This window comes from Martes martes (assembly GCF_963455335.1).
Source record: "Martes martes genome assembly, chromosome: 5".
Lineage (NCBI taxonomy): Eukaryota > Metazoa > Chordata > Mammalia > Carnivora > Mustelidae > Martes > Martes martes.
The window spans coordinates 94,021,450-94,039,198 of NC_137892.1; the positions used below are offsets into that span (position 1 = coordinate 94,021,450).

General features: G+C 39.0%; 1 protein-coding gene across 1 annotated transcript in view; it reads left to right on the forward strand.

The window, feature by feature from the left end:
* The window catches only part of CDKL3 (cyclin dependent kinase like 3), a gene marked incomplete at its 3' end in the record, with an annotated part of 75,059 nt that overhangs the window by 16,334 nt on the left and 40,976 nt on the right, over window positions 1-17,749 (forward strand). The window contains exon 5 of the mRNA XM_080804747.1: window positions 8,408-8,586. Within this exon, the coding sequence (XP_080660873.1) occupies window positions 8,408-8,586 (179 nt within the window). The remainder of the gene's footprint in view (window positions 1-8,407; window positions 8,587-17,749) is intronic.

Genomic DNA, 17,749 nt, shown 5'->3' on the forward strand with positions numbered 1-17,749 from the left:
GAAGGTAAAAAATTCACAGAATGTGAGAAAATATTTGTAAATCATGTATCTGATAAGTATCCAGGATATGTAAAATACAACTCAAGTATAAAAAGATGACCCAATTTAAATATGGGCAAAAGATTTGAATAGACATTTTTCCAAACACGATATATAAATGGCTGATAGCACATGAAATGATGCTCAATCTCAATATCATTAGTCATTATGAAAATACAAATCAAAATTACAATGAGAAATCACTTCACACCAGGCTGGCTGTAATTTAAAAAGCAGACAATGACGAATATTGGCGAGGAAGTAGAGAAATTGGAACATTCATACACTGCTGGTGGTAATGTAAAATGGTGCAGATGGTATGGAAAACAGTTTGGCAGTTCCTCAAAAAGTTAAATATAGAATTACCATATGACCAAGCAATTCTAGTCCTAGGTATCTACACAAGAGAATTGAAAACGTGTTCACATGAAAACTTGCACAAGAATATTCATAGCAGCATTATTCACAATAGCCAAAAAGTGGAAACAACTCGAATATATATCAGTCTGATGAATGAATAAACAAATGAGGTATATACATAAAATGAAAGGTATTTAGCCATAAAAAAGAATGAAGTACTGATACAGGCTACACCATGAATGAACCTTGAAAACATCATATAAAATGAAGAAATTCACATGTAAATACCACACAGTATAAATTCCATTAAAATGAAAACTTTGGGGCTGGCAAATTCATATTTGTATATCTTCTTTGAAGAAATGCTTATTTGAGTCCTTTGCTCATTTTTAAACTGGGTTACTTGTCTTTTTATTGTTGAATTGTACTTTATATATTTTGAGTATTAGATGCTTATCAAATACAGAATTTGCAAGTATTTTCTCCTGTAGATTGCCTTTTTTGCATTCTTTTTTTTTTAAAGATTTTTATTTATTTATTTGACAGAGAGAGAGAGATTATAAGTGGGCAAAGAGGCAGGCAGAGAGAGAGGGAGGCAAGCTCCCTGCTGAGCAGAGAGCCCGATGCGGGGCTCGATCCCAGGAGCCTGAGATCATGACCTGAGCTGAAGGCAGAGGCTTAACCCACTGAGCCACCCAGGCGCCCCATGCCTTTTTTGCATTCTTGATTGTGTTCTTTTGTATTTATCTCTTTTTATTTTTATTTATTTATTTTTAAAGATTTTATTTGTCAGAGAGAGACAGAACATGCACAAGCAAGGGGAGCAGTAGGCAAAGCAAGCAGAGGGAGAAGCAGGCTCCCTGCTGAGCGAGGAGCCTAATTCAGGACTTGATCCTGGAACACTGGGATCATGACCTGAGCCAAAGGCAGATGCTTAACTGACTGAGCCACCCAGGCATCCCTATTTATTTCTTTTAATAATTTCTTTATGCATATTCTTTAATTTTTAAAAAAAGAATTAATTTATTTTAGAGAGAGTGAGAGCACTAGTGGGGGAAGGGATAGAGGGAAAGGGAGAGAGAGAGACTCTCCAGCAGAATCCCTGCTGAGTGCAGAGCCCAATGTGGGGCTCAGTCACACAACCCTGAGATCATGAGTTGAAACCAGGAGTCAGATGCTTAACTGACTGAGCCACCCAGGCACCCTGGATATTCCTTATTTGATGAGATACTGTATTCATACTTTTCTTTAGTTCTTTAGACATTGTTTCCTTTAGCTTAGAATGTTTTTTAAAGTTTTATTTATTTATTTATTTTTTTCAGTAATCTCTACACCCAGTGTGGGGCTTGAACTCACAGCCCTGAGATCAGGAGTCACACACACTGCTGACTGAACCAGCCAGGCACCCCTAACTTAGAACATATTTAAAATAGTTGATTACTGTCTTCTTTCATTCACTCATTCTTTTTTTTTTTTTTTAAGATTTATTTATTTTAGAGAGAGTGAGAGTGAGTGAGTGAGGGGAGGGAGAGAATCTGCAAGCAGACTCCCCAGTAAACATGGAGCCCTTTGCGAGGTTCAATACCAAGAACCATGAGATCATAACGAGCTGAAACCGAGAGTCTGATGCTCAACTGACTGACCCACCTAGGCATCCCAAGGAAGATTTCTTACAGACTGCTTTTCTTTCCATATGTGGGTCATACTTGTTTCTTTGCATACTTTGTTCAGGGAAAATTTTTTTGGAAATTTATCATTTTTTTAATTGAAAATCGGAATTTAAAATAATGTGGAGGGGCGCCTGGGTGGCTCAGTTAGTTAAGCAACTGCCTTCGGCTCAGGGCGTGATCCTGGATTCCCAGAATGGAGTCCTGCATTGGGCTCTCTGCTCGCAGGGAGTCTGCTCTCCCTCAGACCTCTCCACTCTCATGCCCTCTTGTTCTCATTCTCTCTCTCTCAAATAAGTAAATAAAATCTTTAAAAAAAAAATAAAATAATGTGGAAACTCTGGAAATTAGAGTTTGCCATCTCTCAGAGTTTGTTGTGGCTGTTTGGTTACTTTACTGAACTAACTCTGCAAAGTGTGTATTCTTCCTCACGTCTGACGGCTGAAATCGCTGCTCCTTTGGTTTAGTGATTAGTTAATGACTAGACAGATTTCCTTAAATGCCTGAAACCAAGAAATCTCTCAGCTTTTCTTAACAAGGGGCTCTGCCAGTGTGTTGAGACATGCCTTCAGTGTTCAGGCATGCAATTTGCAACTCTCTCTTAGCCTTACCTTCTTACTTGCTCAGAGCCCCAAACTCATCCACAGGTAAGAGCTATCATACTATCTCCAGTCTTTCTTGGGCATGTGCATTGCTCTGCATGTGGCCTTTTGGATTCTCAGGAATATGTTGCAAATTTTCTTTCTTTCCTCCCTCCCTTCCTCCTTCCTTCCCTCCTTCCTCTCTTTCTTTAAGATTTTACTTACTTATTTATTTACTTGACATGGGTGTTGGTTGGGGGAGAGCAAGCACGTGGAGGGGAAGCAGGGGAAGCAGGAGAGGGAGAAGTCTCCTTGCTGATCACGGGGCCCAATGCAGGGCTTCATCCCAGGACTCGAGAATCATGACCTGAACTGAAGGCTGACACTTAACCAACTGAGCCACCCGGGCCCCCCTGTGCTGAGGCTTTTCAAGCCCTTTATGGACATCTTACTGCCAATCTACCTTTTTTTTTTTTTAAGATTTTTATTTATTTATTTATTTGGCAGACAGAAATCACAAGTAGGCAGAGAGGCAGAGGGAGAGGGGAAGCAGGCTCCATGCTGAGCAGAGAGCCCAATGTGGGGCTCGATCCCAGGTCCCTGGGATCATGACCTGAGCTGAAGGCAGAGGCTTTAACCCACTGAGCCACCCAGGTGCCCACCCCCCCCCCCAATCTACCTTTTTAAGTATTTTGGTCAACTTGTTTGTCCTAATTGTTACAGCTTCCTCCGGTGGCTATAATGTTGTAAAGTGGCTGTTAATTATTTCCGACCAAGGCCTCAGGAGAGTCTGTTTGCACCAGGCAAGTTCTGCCTTAGGTCACATAAAGGCAAGGCTTCTAGTGGGATTTTCCAGTGACTTCTCAGGTCAAATAATGATAGTTACCTCGGAATGGGGCTTTGGAGGAGATATAACCTGTTCTATATTCTCTGGTGGCTGCTAGGCTACTGATTTTCACCATGATTTTGGGGACTGTTGGTTTACAAAGCTCCCAGAAGCTAGAGAGAGGGAAGTAAAATAAGGCAAATTAAGAATACTATATGTGGGGACGGCAGGGGACTGGGGTGCGGTGCACTGATGGCTCAGTCAGTTAAGCATCCAGGCCTTGTTTTTGCCTTGGGTCATGATCTCATGCGTCTGGATATCAAGGTGCCCCACCCCCACCCCATGGTGCTTGGAGCTCTGTGATGTCTGCTTGAAGATTCTCTCTCTCTGCCTCTCCCCCAGCTCTTACACTCCTGCATGTGCACTCTCTCTCAAATAAATAATAAATCTTAAAAAAAAACAAAAAACACTATATGGGTAGGAGTGACTAGCTGGCTCCATCAGTAATTTGTACAAAAATGTCCTTGGTGCATCTTAATGCCAAGTTACTATGAAGATTGTTGAGTATTGTGTGAAGGCTACAAAGTTGGAACAGGCAAGTCATGGGTGTGAAAACTTTAATTTATCTACCTCATTTATTTTTTTATTTTTGTAGCCATAGCGTCTATTTTCCTATTTTCTGACCGCTGAAGTGTTCTCATGCCCTGTCTTAAACCTTGAGTTGATAATGTGGTGAGAGCTGCCGGACGTTTAAGATATTTTCTTGATTCTTTGGTTTTTGTGTTTGTTTTTTTTTTTTTTTTAACTCCCTCCCCTTTTTGTATATGGAATGATGAAACGTGCTCTCATGGTTTAACAAGGACTCATGTGACTCTTGATCTTAGGGTTCATGAGTTCAAGCTGCATGTTGGGTGTAGAGCTTACATTGAAAAAAATACCTTATGGGTCATATGATTTATGTTTTACCTCTTCAAAGAACTGCCAAACTGTTTTCTAAAGTGGCTGTATCATTTTTCATCCCCACTAACGATGCATTCCAGTTTTCTACTTCCTCCCCAATATTTGCTTATTGTCATTTTGGTTGTGGCCATTCTAGTGGGTATGAAATAGTGTCTTTTTTTTTTTTTCAAGAAGTAAAACTGTCTTTATTAACAGATAATATGATCATCTATGTAGAAAAACCCATGGAGGGGTGCCTGAGTGGCTCAGTGGGTTAAAGCCTCTGCCTTCGGCTCAGGTCATGGTCTCAGGGTGCGGGATCTAGCCCTGCACTAGGCTGTCTGCTCAGCGGGGAGCCTGCTTCCTCCTCTCTCTCTGCCTGTCTCTCTGCCTACTTGTGATCTCTGTCTGTCAAATAAATAAATAAATAAAATCTTAAAAAAAAAAAAAAAGAAAAACCTATGGAATCTGCAACAAAATTAAAAAATTTGTAAGTTTATCAAAGTTGTGAGATATAAGATCTATATATCAAAATTAATTGTATTTTTATATACTCGCAATCAACAATCAGAAATTGAAAACAGGGGTGTCTGAGTGGCTCAGTCGGTTAAGCATCTGCCCTCAGCTCAGGTCGTGATCCTGGGGTACTGGGATCAAGCCTCACGTCGGGCTCCCTGCTCAGTGGAGAGACTCTTCCTCTCCCTCTGCCCTTCCCCTTGCTCATGCTCTCTCTCTCTTTTTCTGTCAAATAAATAAAATCTTTTAAAAAAAGAAACAAATTAAAAATACCATTAAACAGCGGCACCTGGCTTGCTCAGTCAGTAGAGCATGTGACTCTTGATCTCAGGGTTCTGAGTTCAACCCCCAGCTTGAGTGAAAAGATTGCTTAAAAATAAATTTTTTAGGGATGCCTGGGTGGCTCAGTTGGTTAAGTGGCTGCCTTCAGCTCAGGTCATTATCCCAGGGTCCTGGGATCGAGTCCAGCATTGGACTCCTTGCTCAGCTGGGAGCCTGCTTCTCTCTCTCCCTCTGCCTGACACTCTGCCTGCTTGTGTTCTCTCTCTCTCTCTCTCTGTGTCAAATAAATAAATAAAATCTTTTTAAAAATAAATTTTTAAAAAAGATTTCTTTATTTTAAAGAGAGAGATAGAGCATGCACTTGGGTGGGTGGGGGGGAGCAAAGGGGAAGGGAGGGAAAGAGCTTGATCCCATGACCCTGAGATCATGACCTGAGCCAAAAACAAGAGTGGGACACTTAACGGACTGAGCCAGCCAGACGCTGCAAAAATAAGATCTTAAAAAAGAAAACACCATTAAACAGCTTTAAATATAAGAAATAGGGAGAATCTGACAAAAGATGTATAACACCTATAAACATTGAGAGAAATTCAAGACCTAAGCAAATAGAAAGAAATACCTTATTTATGGGGGTCACAGTGTGATAGTGGAAGACCAAGGAGGTTGTAGTCGAACACAGAGTTTTAAAAGTTAGGATTTGGAAAGTGCTTGGTTCTCAAGGATAACAAAATTCCACATATAGTCATGGTGTTAGTTGTGGAAAAGAATGAAAATATTAGGGTATCAGGGGGGTGGAGCTTTCTGCCTTGTGTTTAAAGGACTGAGGAGGAAGACGATGGATGTGTGATGGGTAGAATATGTGAAGTGGTATCTTGATGTGCTTTTTATATCAGTGTTTGCTCATGTTATATCCTTAGAACTTGCTATAGTGCTTGGCATATAGTAGTCATTCAGTAAAAGTTGTAGAAATAAAGAAGGATTAATACAGTTTTATGGATGTCACACTAAAGGTGGCTCATTACCCCAACTTAATTTTTTGGCCATTATGGAGGGAGACTGAGGCAGAACAAGAGCCAATCCCAAAGACTTATAGCAATAAATTGCATAAACAAGGAAAGATCTTAGATTTCTGTCCCTGAGGTGTTTTCACTTGTGCTATGACACTTTGTAGGTGATGAGAATATGCTTCATTCATTTCATAAAATTTTTAAATGCTTTCTTTGTTTTAGGCACTGTGGTTACTGGGGATATAGATTGAACAATACAGACATACATCTTGCCCTTGCAGAGCTTCCAGTATAGTGGGAGTTACAAACAAGTAAACAGGCCATTAATAATAGGACACGGCAAACAATGTGATGGCGGAAGTACACAATGATGTGAAACCATATATAAGGAACATCTAATATAAATATCTAAGCTAAGACTTAAGGGGAAAGTACGCCAGACAAAGTGTTCTAAGCAGTTGGGACAGCATCAGAAAATGGATGGAGATGATTTAAACCTTGGAAAATTGGGAAATATCCTATAGTCTAGGGAAAGGAGGTGGAGAAAGTGAGCAAGAGCCAAATTCTACAAAGCCTTACAAGCCGTTTTCAGGAGTTTGGAATTTATCCTGTGGGATGGGGAATCCTTGAAGGACGTTAAGGAGAGAAGTGACATGATCACACACTGATTTTTTTTAAAGTTTAAAATTTTTTTAGTGACCAGTACACACAGTGTAAGGCTCAAACCCATGATCCTGAGATCAAGAGTCACATGTTCTTCCAGCTGAGCCAGCCAGGTGCCACACACATGTGATTTAAAAATAGTATTGTGACTTCTTTGTTGACAGTGGGTTGGAGAGGATCATAAATGAATTCAGGGAGACCAGTTGGCAATGTAGTAATTTTGGTGAGAGAGTTGTGGGGACTTGAACTAGGGACAAAAGTATGTTTGGGAGCTGAAGGAGAAAGGTACTTTGGTTTCTGGCTTGATCCATGGGGTCAATGTTTGTTGCATCCACTGAGCTAACAGTGTTGAGAACAAGTAGGTTTGGGGAGAAGATACATTCAGTTTTGGATTTGCTAAATTTGAGGGGTGTCTGGGTCAGTGATCAGTATATTGTTACTTACTAAAGCTAGAAGAGTAGATGAGATTTGAGAGGTTAGAAGATTGAGAGTGAGATTGAGGTTAGAAGAAAGCCAAGTGAGTATGGTTTCCCCATGACAAGTGAAGTAAATGGTAAAAACAAACAAACAGGAAAACCCAAATGAGTAGATGTGATCGCCCAGGGAGCATGATGTATGAGAAAAGAAAACCTGAGACCAGAATCCTACTTTTAAGAGACAAATAGAGATAGAGGAAGTGCCACAGAAATAGAAGGGACTGGGAGAATTTTAGGTGCCAGAAATCAGGAAGGGAGGAGTAGTTGGCAACATTTTTACACTGAAGTATCAAGGAGGATATGTATTGAGGTGTGTATAATGGTTACAGCAACAATGAAGTTCATGATGACCCTGGTTGGGGCAGTCTAATGGAATGTAAAAGCAAAAGACAGATTATATTACTTAAAGGGGTGAATAAGTGGTGATAAAGAGAAGATTTAGTAAAGATAATGTCTTCAAGAGGTTTAGCTGTGAAGGAATGAGAGAAAGCGCAGTTAATTGTATCTAGAACGACGTGGGGTTAAAGGAAATCACCCGTTTTTCATTACGTTCTTTTGATTGCATTTCTCTTTGGGATCGTGATTTACCTTTTTAGTATTATGTCTGTTTTCTTGGCTTCATTTCATTTTTTTCAAAAAAGATTTTATTTGTTTATTTGAGACGGAGAGAGAGAGCAAGTGAGAGAGCACGGGGGATGGAGGGCAGAATGGAGGGAGAGGACAAGCAGACTCTGTGCTGAGCATGGAGCCCAGTGCAGGGTTTGATCCTACCACCCTAAGGTTGTGACCTGAGCCAAAATCAGAGTTGGAGGTTCAACCGACTGAGCCACCCAGGTGGCCCTGGTTTCATTTCATTTTGAGATGATGGACAAGGCAAAAATTGAAACTACATAACTATTTAGCTTTTGCCTAATGTAGTTAATACTTTGCATGTGGTAGAAAAATAGCTTTACTGTCTCAATTAACTAGATTTTCTCTGTATAATTTCGGAGTGATCCTCTAGATAATGAAACCTCATTTTAATCTATTGCATCTTCTGTTTGTTTTTTAGATCATTCATCGTGATATAAAACCTGAGAATATTTTAGTATCCCAGTCAGGAATTACTAAGCTCTGTGATTTTGGTTTTGCACGAACTCTAGCAGCTCCTGGGGACGTTTATACGGATTATGTGGCTACACGCTGGTATAGAGCTCCAGAATTGGTATTAAAAGATACCTCTTATGGAAAGTATGTATATTTGGGGATCCTATCTGGGCTTTCCTGGTCATCTCTTTTTTCCCTTTGTGTATCTGTCACCCCTACTACTGATAGCCTCTGCCTTCTGCTTATGGGTTAAGGGTAAGAAATGGATGCCTCTAAAAAAAAAAAAACACACACAAAACCCTCTAGGCACCTGCCCTACTACATAAAGATATTGCCGTGCCTCCTCTGTACTGTTGAGGGGCCCCAACTTCAGGTGACCTTTGCAGACATCTTTCAGGCTGTATCCATGCTTGCTTTAAGCTGTGCCCCACCCTTGGCAGAGTTGCCTCCTCTGCTTATCTTTAGCCTCTACATTCTGCAGAGATTTAAAAATCATTTACCTCACTCTGCCAGTGTTACCATAGGAACTGCCAAGTTTCCTATTTTCTGGAATATGGCACCCTCTTTACAAAGTCTGGCAAATAATTTTTAAACTGTCCTGCTCTAGATGCCTTAAAAAATAGCAATGTCTCGGTCTGTTGTGAAACCATAGAAACAGTATATGAAACTGCAGTCTAATATACAAATAGCAAATCTGGAAGTACATAAAGGGACCTAGTGGTCCAACTTAACACAAGAAATGGGGGGATGGTGGATAATTCTCACACACTTTTCCTAGAAACCATTATTCTGTTTTTACAGTAATATTTAATTTCAGTGAGTATTTGCTTCATGGCAGAAACTGTTCTAAATACTTTACATGCATTACATCATTTAATTTTCACAACAACCCTATGATAAGGTGCTGCTATTATCATCACCCCATTTTATTTTTTAAAAATTTATGAGTGATAATTCAGTTATTTTATTAATTTTTATTTGAAAATAGTTGACATACAATATTACATTAGTTTCAGATGTACAACATAATAATTCATCTTTTTTACATTATGCCATGATCACTACAAATGTAGCTACCATTTGTCACCTTACAATACTATTACCATATAATTGGCTATATACCCTATGTTGTACCTTTTATTCCCATGACTCATTCATTCTGTAACTGGAAGTCTGTATCTCCCACTCCCCTTCACCCATTTTGCCCATTCCCCCATCATCCCCATTTAAAATAAGAGGTTACTAAGGCACAGAAAGGTAAACTCATTTGCCCCAAGTCACTCCAGAGTACCTTTTCAACTGTACTTACCACTGGTGCCCTACACAGACCATCTCTGTGCTTCTGTTACTTTATCTGTATAATGGAAATAATAATAGGACCAGCTTCAATGGTTTGTTGTGAGAATCAAATAATTTAGTGAATGAAAAAAATTAGAATATAGTAAATGCTCAATAAATGTAACCTCCATAAGATCTATGTCCCACTTTAACCCTCTCTTCATGATAGAGCTTAAATTCCTTTTCTGATGCTCCCCCTATTTCCCAATCCTTGCCCCCAAATCATATCCCCTTCTAAACCCTCTTGTTCATTATTTGTAAATTTTGTGCCAGTTAATATTTAACATGGCCTAGTTTTAGTTCTTTTAAAAAAATACTTTCTGCTGAAGGTATCTGTTCTTTGAGAACAGATATAATATCTTTTAGTCCACAGAGATAAAATTGGTAACTTGTACATGTTAAATTTGGATTCTATGAGACTTCACATTATGTTTGAAATAAATTTGCTAGAGCATGTTTTTAAAGAAATCCTTTTATTGTAAAACAACACACAGATACAAAAAAAGCTCACAATGAATGTATAGCTTCACTGCCAGATAAAAAAATAGAATTCTGGGGTGGAGGGATGGCTTAAATAGGTGAAGGGGATTAATAAACATCATGATGAGCAATGAGTAGTGCATAGAATCATCGAATCATATTATATGCTTGAAACTAATATAATATTTTACATTAATTATACTTGAATTTAAAAAAATAGAATTTTGCTGCCCCTTCAAAGACTCTCCATGTGCCCTATTACAGTTATACCTTTTCCCCTTATCCCAAAAGTGACCATGATGTTGACTTTTATTATATTCAGTTCCTTACATTTCTTTATAGTTTTATCTACTTATCTAAGTACATGCACTTAGTTTAATCTAGTCTTTTTTATTTTTTTATTTTTTTTATTTTTTTTTTTTTTAAAGATTTTATTTATTTATTTGTCAGAGAGAGTGAACGCAGGCAGACAGAGAGGCAGGCAGAGGCAGAGGGAGAAGCAGGCTCCCTGCTGAGCAAGGAGCCCGATGTGGGACTCGATCCCAGGACGCCGGGATCATGACCTGAGCCGAAGGCAGCCGCTCAACCAACTGAGCCACCCAGGCGTCCCAATCTAGTCTTTTTTAAATGATAGCTTTTTTAAAAAGATTTTATTTATTTATCTGACAAAGATCACAAGTAGGCAGAGAGGCAGGCAGAGAGAGAGAGAAGGAAGCAGGCTCCCCGCTGAGCAGAGAGCCCAATGCGGGGCTCCATCCCAGGACCCTGGGACCGTGACCTGAACTGAACGCAGAGGTTTTAACCCACTGAGCCACCCAGGTGCCCTTAAATAATAGCTTTTTTGAGATATGATCCACATACCATAAAACTCACCCATTTAAATTGTACAATTTAGTGGTTTTTAGTATATTCACAAAGTTGTACAATCATCACTACATTCAATTTTAGAACATTTTTGTCACCCCAAAAGAAACCCTATATCTGTTGGTGGTCACTCTTCCTTTCCTGCCCAGCCTTCCAGGCTTAGCAACCACCAGGCTACTTTCATTCTCTATGGATTTGCCTATTCTGGACATTTCATATAAATGAGATTAAGCAATATCTGTTTTTTTGGGACTGACTTCTCTCACTTTGAATACTGTTTTCAAGGGTCATCCATGTTGTAGCATGTATCAGTACTTCATTTCTTTCTATGGCTGAATAATATCCGTTCTATGGGTATAACACATTTTTTTAATCCAGTCTTTAGTTGATAGATATCTTGATTATTTCCATTTTTTTGGCCGTGATGAATAATGTGAACATTTGTATACATGTTTCAGTGTGGATCTGTGTCTTCATTTCTTTGGGGTCTAAACCTGGGAGCTGGAATTGTGGGTGGTAACTCTATGTTTGATCCTTTGAGGAACTGCCAGATTGGTTTCCACAGTGTCTGTATTGTTTTACATTCCTGCCAGCAGAATATAGGGGCTCCAGTTTCTTCCTATCTTTGCCGACGCTTATTATTATCATTCTTTATGGCTACCCTAGCCTTTTTTTTTTTTTAAGATTTTTTATTTTTTATTTGACAGACAGAGATCACAAGCAGGCAGAGAGGCAGGCAGAGAGAGAGGGGGAAGCAGGCTCCCCGCCGAGCAGAGAGCCCCATGCGGGGCTCCATCCCAGGACCCCGGGATCACAACCCGAGCCAAAGGCAGAGGCCTCAACCCACTGAGCCCCAGGCACCCCCCTAGACTTTTTTTCTTTTTTGAAGATTTTATTTATTTATTTGACAGAGAGAGACAAATTGAGAGAGGGAACAGAAGCGGGGAGTGAGAGAGGGAGAAGCAGGTTTCTGGCCGACCAGAGAGCCTGATGCGAGACCCTGGGATCATGACCTGAGCCAAAGGCAGCCACTTAATGACTGAGCCACCCAGGCGCCCCCACCCTAGACTTTCTCCTCCATCCCCAGGCATTCTTTTAAAAATTGGCTTCTTAGGGGCACCTGAGTGGCTCAGTCCGTTAAGCATCTGCCTTCGGTTCAGGTCATGATCCCAGGGTCCTGGGATCGAGCCCCACGTGGGGCTCTCTGCTCAGTGAAGAGCTGGCTTCTCCCTCTCTCTCTGCCCGCCCCCCCGCCCTGACTTATGTGTGCACGTATTCTCTTTCTATTTCTCTCTTGAGCTCACTCTCTCTCTCGAGCTCACTCTCTCTCTCTCAAATAAATAAAATCTTAAAAAAATAAATATGTTTTTTATTTCGGAATAACTTTACATTTATAGAAAAGTTGCAGACATAGTAAGAGTTCCCATACAGCCCTCACCCAATTTCTGCTTTCCCTAACATCATAATCTTACATTACTGTGGTATATTTGTTAAAACTAGTCTTACTTTTTTATTTAAATAATATCTAGGGATGCCTGGGTGGCTCAGTGGGTTAAAGCCTTTGCCTTTGGCTCAGGTTGTGATCCCAGGGTTCTGGGATCGAGCCCCACATCGAGCCCCACATCGGGCTCTCTGCTCAGCAGGGAGTCTGCTTCCCTTCCTCTCTCTGCCTGCCTCTCTGCCTACCTGTGATCTCTGTCTGTCAAATAAATAAATAAAATATTTTTTAAAAAGATCTAATATGTTTTTATTTATTTATTTTTAGATTGTATTTATTTTTGTGAGAGAGAGCACACGCAAGAGAAAGCAAACACGAGCTGGGGTAGGGATAGAGGGAGAAGCAGACTTGCCACTGAGCAGGGAGCGCGATGCAGGACTCCATCCCAGGACGCCAGGATCATGACCTGAGCTGAAGGCAGACACTTAACCCACTGAGTCACCCAGGCACCCCACCCCCTTATACCTTTTTAAAGTCTCTTTTAAACTACAGTAATTTCCTCTACCCCTTTATTTTTCTTAAAACATATCTGTTGAAGAACCCAGACCACTGAGTTTCTAAATCTGAATTTTGTTGATTGCATACTCACAGTGGAGTTCAACATGTTTCTTTGTTCTTTATATTTTGTGCAAATTGTCACCTGGGTCCATATGCTGGGTTAGTCTGAGGTTCAGTCTATTTGGCAAGATTATAGGCAGTATTGTCTTCTTGCATCAGGAGAAGCATTAGTTTGAATGTCTCTTTTTGTGATGTTAGTAGCCACTGATGCTTAATGACTAGATCTGTCAATTCATGCGTGTTTGCAAATGGTGGTATTTTAATTTTATCTTCTCTTCCATTACTTGTAATACCTTGGGTGAAGGGTTTTGAGGAGGGCACTTTTTGTTACGAGCAATGGGTCTTGTATGTAAGTGACAAATCACTGTATTCTACTCCAGAAACAAATATTGCACTGTATGTTTACTAAGTAAAATTTTAAATTAAAAAATTATGGTTGGTACAAAGCAAAAAAAATAAAAATATTTTAAAAGTTAAAAATGCAAAATATAAAAATAAAAAAATAAATGTTCCCTACTTGTTCTTTAAAAAAAAAAAAGCTTCATTGTAATAAAATTCATACATAATACAATTCATACTTTTAAAGTATGTAATTCAATGGTTTTTAGTATATTCACAGGTAGGTGCAACATCACCATAATTTTTGAACATTTTCATCACCTTAAAAAAACCCTGTATCCTTTAGCTATCACCCTCGTATACCCCACCCCTCTTGTTCCAGCCCTAATCAACCATTAATCTACTTTCTGACTTTATAGATTTCCCTATTTTGATTTTCATATGAATGGAATTATATAATATGTGGTCTTTTGTGACTAACTTTTTTACTTAGCATAATGATTTCAAGGTTCATCCAAGTTGTGGCACATGTTAGTACTTCCTTTCCTTTTGTTTATTTATTTATTTCTTTAAGATTTTCTTTTTAAGTAATCTCTACACCCAATGTGGGCCTCGAAATCACAATCCTGAGTCAGATGCTCTTTGGACTGAGCCAGTCAGGTACCCCCTTCCTTTCCTTTTTTATAGCCCAATTATCTCCCCATTATGTGGATAGATCACTTTTGTTTATTCATTTACCCATTGATAGACATTTGAGTTGTATTCATTTTTGGCTATTATGGATAATGCTGCTTTAAATATTTATGTATCAGTTTTTGTGTGGGCATATGTTTTCATTTCCCTTGGAGTAGAATTAATGAATCTTACGGTAACCTGTGTTCACTCATTTGAGACACTGTCAGACTATTTTTCAAAGTGTCTGCATCATTTTCTTTTAATTAATTAATTATTATTAATTTTAAAATAACATATAATGTTTTCTTTGCCCCACGGGTACAGGTCTGTGAATCATCAGGCTTACACATTTCATAGGACTCAGCATAGCACATACCCTCCCCAATGTCCATAACCCAGCCACCCTCTCCCTACGCCCCCCCCACCCCCCACAACCCTCAGCATGTTTCGTGAGATTAAGAGTCTTTTATGGTTTGTCTCCCTCCCGATCCCATTTTGTTTCATTTTTCCTTCCCTACTGCCCACAACCTCCCCACCCTGCCTCTCAAATTTGTCATATCAGAGAGATCATATGATAATTATCTTTCTCTGTGTCTGCATCATTTTAAAATCCCACTAGCAGGGGCGCCTGGGTGGCTCAGTGGGTTAAAGCCTCTGCCTTCGGCTCAGGTCATGATCCCAGCATCCTGGGATCGAGCCCCGAATCGGGCTCCCTGCTTGGCGGGGAGCCTGCTTCCCCCACCCTCTCTGCCTGCCTCTCTATCTACTTGTGATCTTTGTCTGTCAAATAAATAAATAAAAAGATATCTCAAGCCAAGAACTTTGATTAAAAAAAAAAAAATCCCACCAGCAGAGTGTGAGGGTTACAGTTTCTCTAATAGCCTTATCAACACTTGTTATTATCTGACTTGGCTTCTAGTTCTTGTAATGGGTGTGAAGTCGTATCTCGTTGTGGATTTGATTTGCATTGCCTTGATGACCAATGATGTTGAGCATCTTTTCATGTGTTTATTGGTCACTTGTAGATCTTCCTTCAAGAAATGTCTATTCAGATCCTTTGCCCATTTTTAAATTGTATTGGTTTTTTTATTACTGAATTCTTTGTATACTGTAGATTCAATTCCTTATCAGATAATGCATTTTTAAATTTTTTCTCTCATTCTGTGGATTGTTTCTTCATTTTCTTGATGGTGTCCTGTGACACACAAAAGTTTTTAATTTTTTTTTTTTTTTAGGATTTATTTATTTGAGAGGGAGAGAGAGAGAGACTGTGGTGGGGGGCAAAGGGAGAGAGAGGATCTTCAGCAGACTCCCCATTGAGCATGGGACCCCACATGGGGCTGAATCCCATGACCCTGAGATCATGACCTGAGCTGAAACTGGGAGTTGGAGACTTAACCAAATGCACCACCCAAGTGCCTCTATTTTGAGTTAATTTTTGTATGTGATATAATGTAAGGGATTTCCTCCTTTTGCCTGTGACTATCTATTTCTCTAAGCACCATTTGTTGAAAAGAATGTTTTTCCCTCATTGAATGGTCTTGGCACCCTTGTTGAAAACCACTTGACCAGAAATGGCAAGGTTTATTTCTGGATTTCAGTTCTATTCTGTTGATCTCTATGTTTGTCCTCGTTCCAGAACCACACTGTCTTGATTATCATTGCTTTTGTATTGAGTTTGAAGTAGGAAAGTATGAGTCTTCCAACTTTATTTTTCCTTTTCAAGATTGTTTTGGCTATTCTGGGTTCCTTGCAGTTTCATATGAGTTTTAGGATCAGGTTGTCAATTTAAAAAAATTTTTTCCAGGGGCGCCTGCGTGGCTCAGTGGGTTAAGCCGCTGCCTTCTGCTCAGGTCATGGTCTCAGGGTCCTGGGATCGATTCCCGCATCAGGCTTTCTGCTCAGCAGGGAGCCTGCTTCCCTCTCTCTCTCTCTGCCTGCCTCTCTGCCTACCTGTGATCTCTCTCTGTCGGATAAATAAATAAAATCTTAAAAAAAATTTTTTTTTCCAAAAAGACAGTTAGGATTCTGATAGGGATTACACTGAATGAATCATTTTGTAGAGTATTGCTATCTAAACAATGTAAAGTCTGCTAATCTATGAACATAGGACATCTTTTCATTTATCTAGATCTTCAATTTCAACAACGTTTTGCAGCTTTCAGAATATACATTTTGCACTTCTGTTTATTCCTATTTTATTCTTTTTGATGTTATTGCGAATGGAACCATTAATTTCATTTCAGATGTTCAAATGTGAAAAAAAATCCCTGATTTTTGTATATTAATTTTGTATCCTGCAACCGTGGTGGACATATTGGTTCTAATAATTGTTTTTTGCCTTAGGACTTCCTATATACAAGATTATGTCATCTGTGAAGAGAGGTAATTTTACTTCTTCTTTTCTGGTCTAGATGCCTTCTGTTTTCTTTTCTTCCTAATTTCTCTGGCCAGAACCTCCAGCACAATGTTGAAAAGAAGTGGTGAGAGCAGACATCCTTGTCTTGTTCCTAATGTCAGGGGAAAAGCATCCAATCTTTTACCATTAAGTTTGTTAGCTGTGGGTTTTTTGTAGATGCCCTTTTTCAGGTTGACAAAATTTCCTTTTATTCCTAGTTTGTTGAGAATTTTTATTATGAAAAGATATTGGTCAAATTCTTTTTCTGTACCTGTTGAGAGGATCATTTGCATTTTATTTTTTTAGTCTATTGATATGATATATCCCATTAATTAATTTTGCGTATTGAACCAACCTGTGTGTTTCTGAAATAAATCCCACCTGATCATGCTGTATAATGCTTTTTTTTTTCCTTTTGTCTTTGGTACCTGATTCTGCTTGACCTTGCTAAAATATAATGAAAGATGCCATTTACAATGCAACATTATGTACTGAAAGTTATTTCTATTGGAGGTATTGCCTGTTTCACTGGGTCTACAAAACATCATGAACACTCTGAAGTTTAAAGACTAGTGTATTACTCTCTATACCAGGAATGGGTAAATCTGGCCTACTGTCTGTTTTTGTAAATAAAGTTTTATATTATAAATAAATAAAGTAAATAAATAAAATAAATAAATAAAAATTAAAAAAATAAAAATAAATAAAATAAAAATAAAAAATAAAGTAAATAAAGTTTTATGGTAACAGTCACACCCATTCATTTATTGTGATATTCATATCATCTATGGCAGCTTTCATCCTGTTGCAGTTGCTTAAGTAGTTGCACCAGAGACTGTACGGCCTGCAAAGCTTAAAATATTTATTATGTGCTCCTTTACAGAAGAAGTTTATTGGCCTCTGTACAATACCACACCAAGAGTATAGCAACACAGAAGCAAGAGCAAACAATCATATATATATAATATTTTAAAAATACATATATTTTATATATTTTAAATACATATGAATTCATATATTTTATTTGTTTGTTTATTTTTTTAAAGATTTTATTTATTTATTTGAGAGAGAGAGAGAGGGAGAGTATGAGAGGGGAGAAGGTCAGAGGGAGAAGCAGACTCCCCATGGAACTGGGAGCCCAATGTGGGACTCGATCC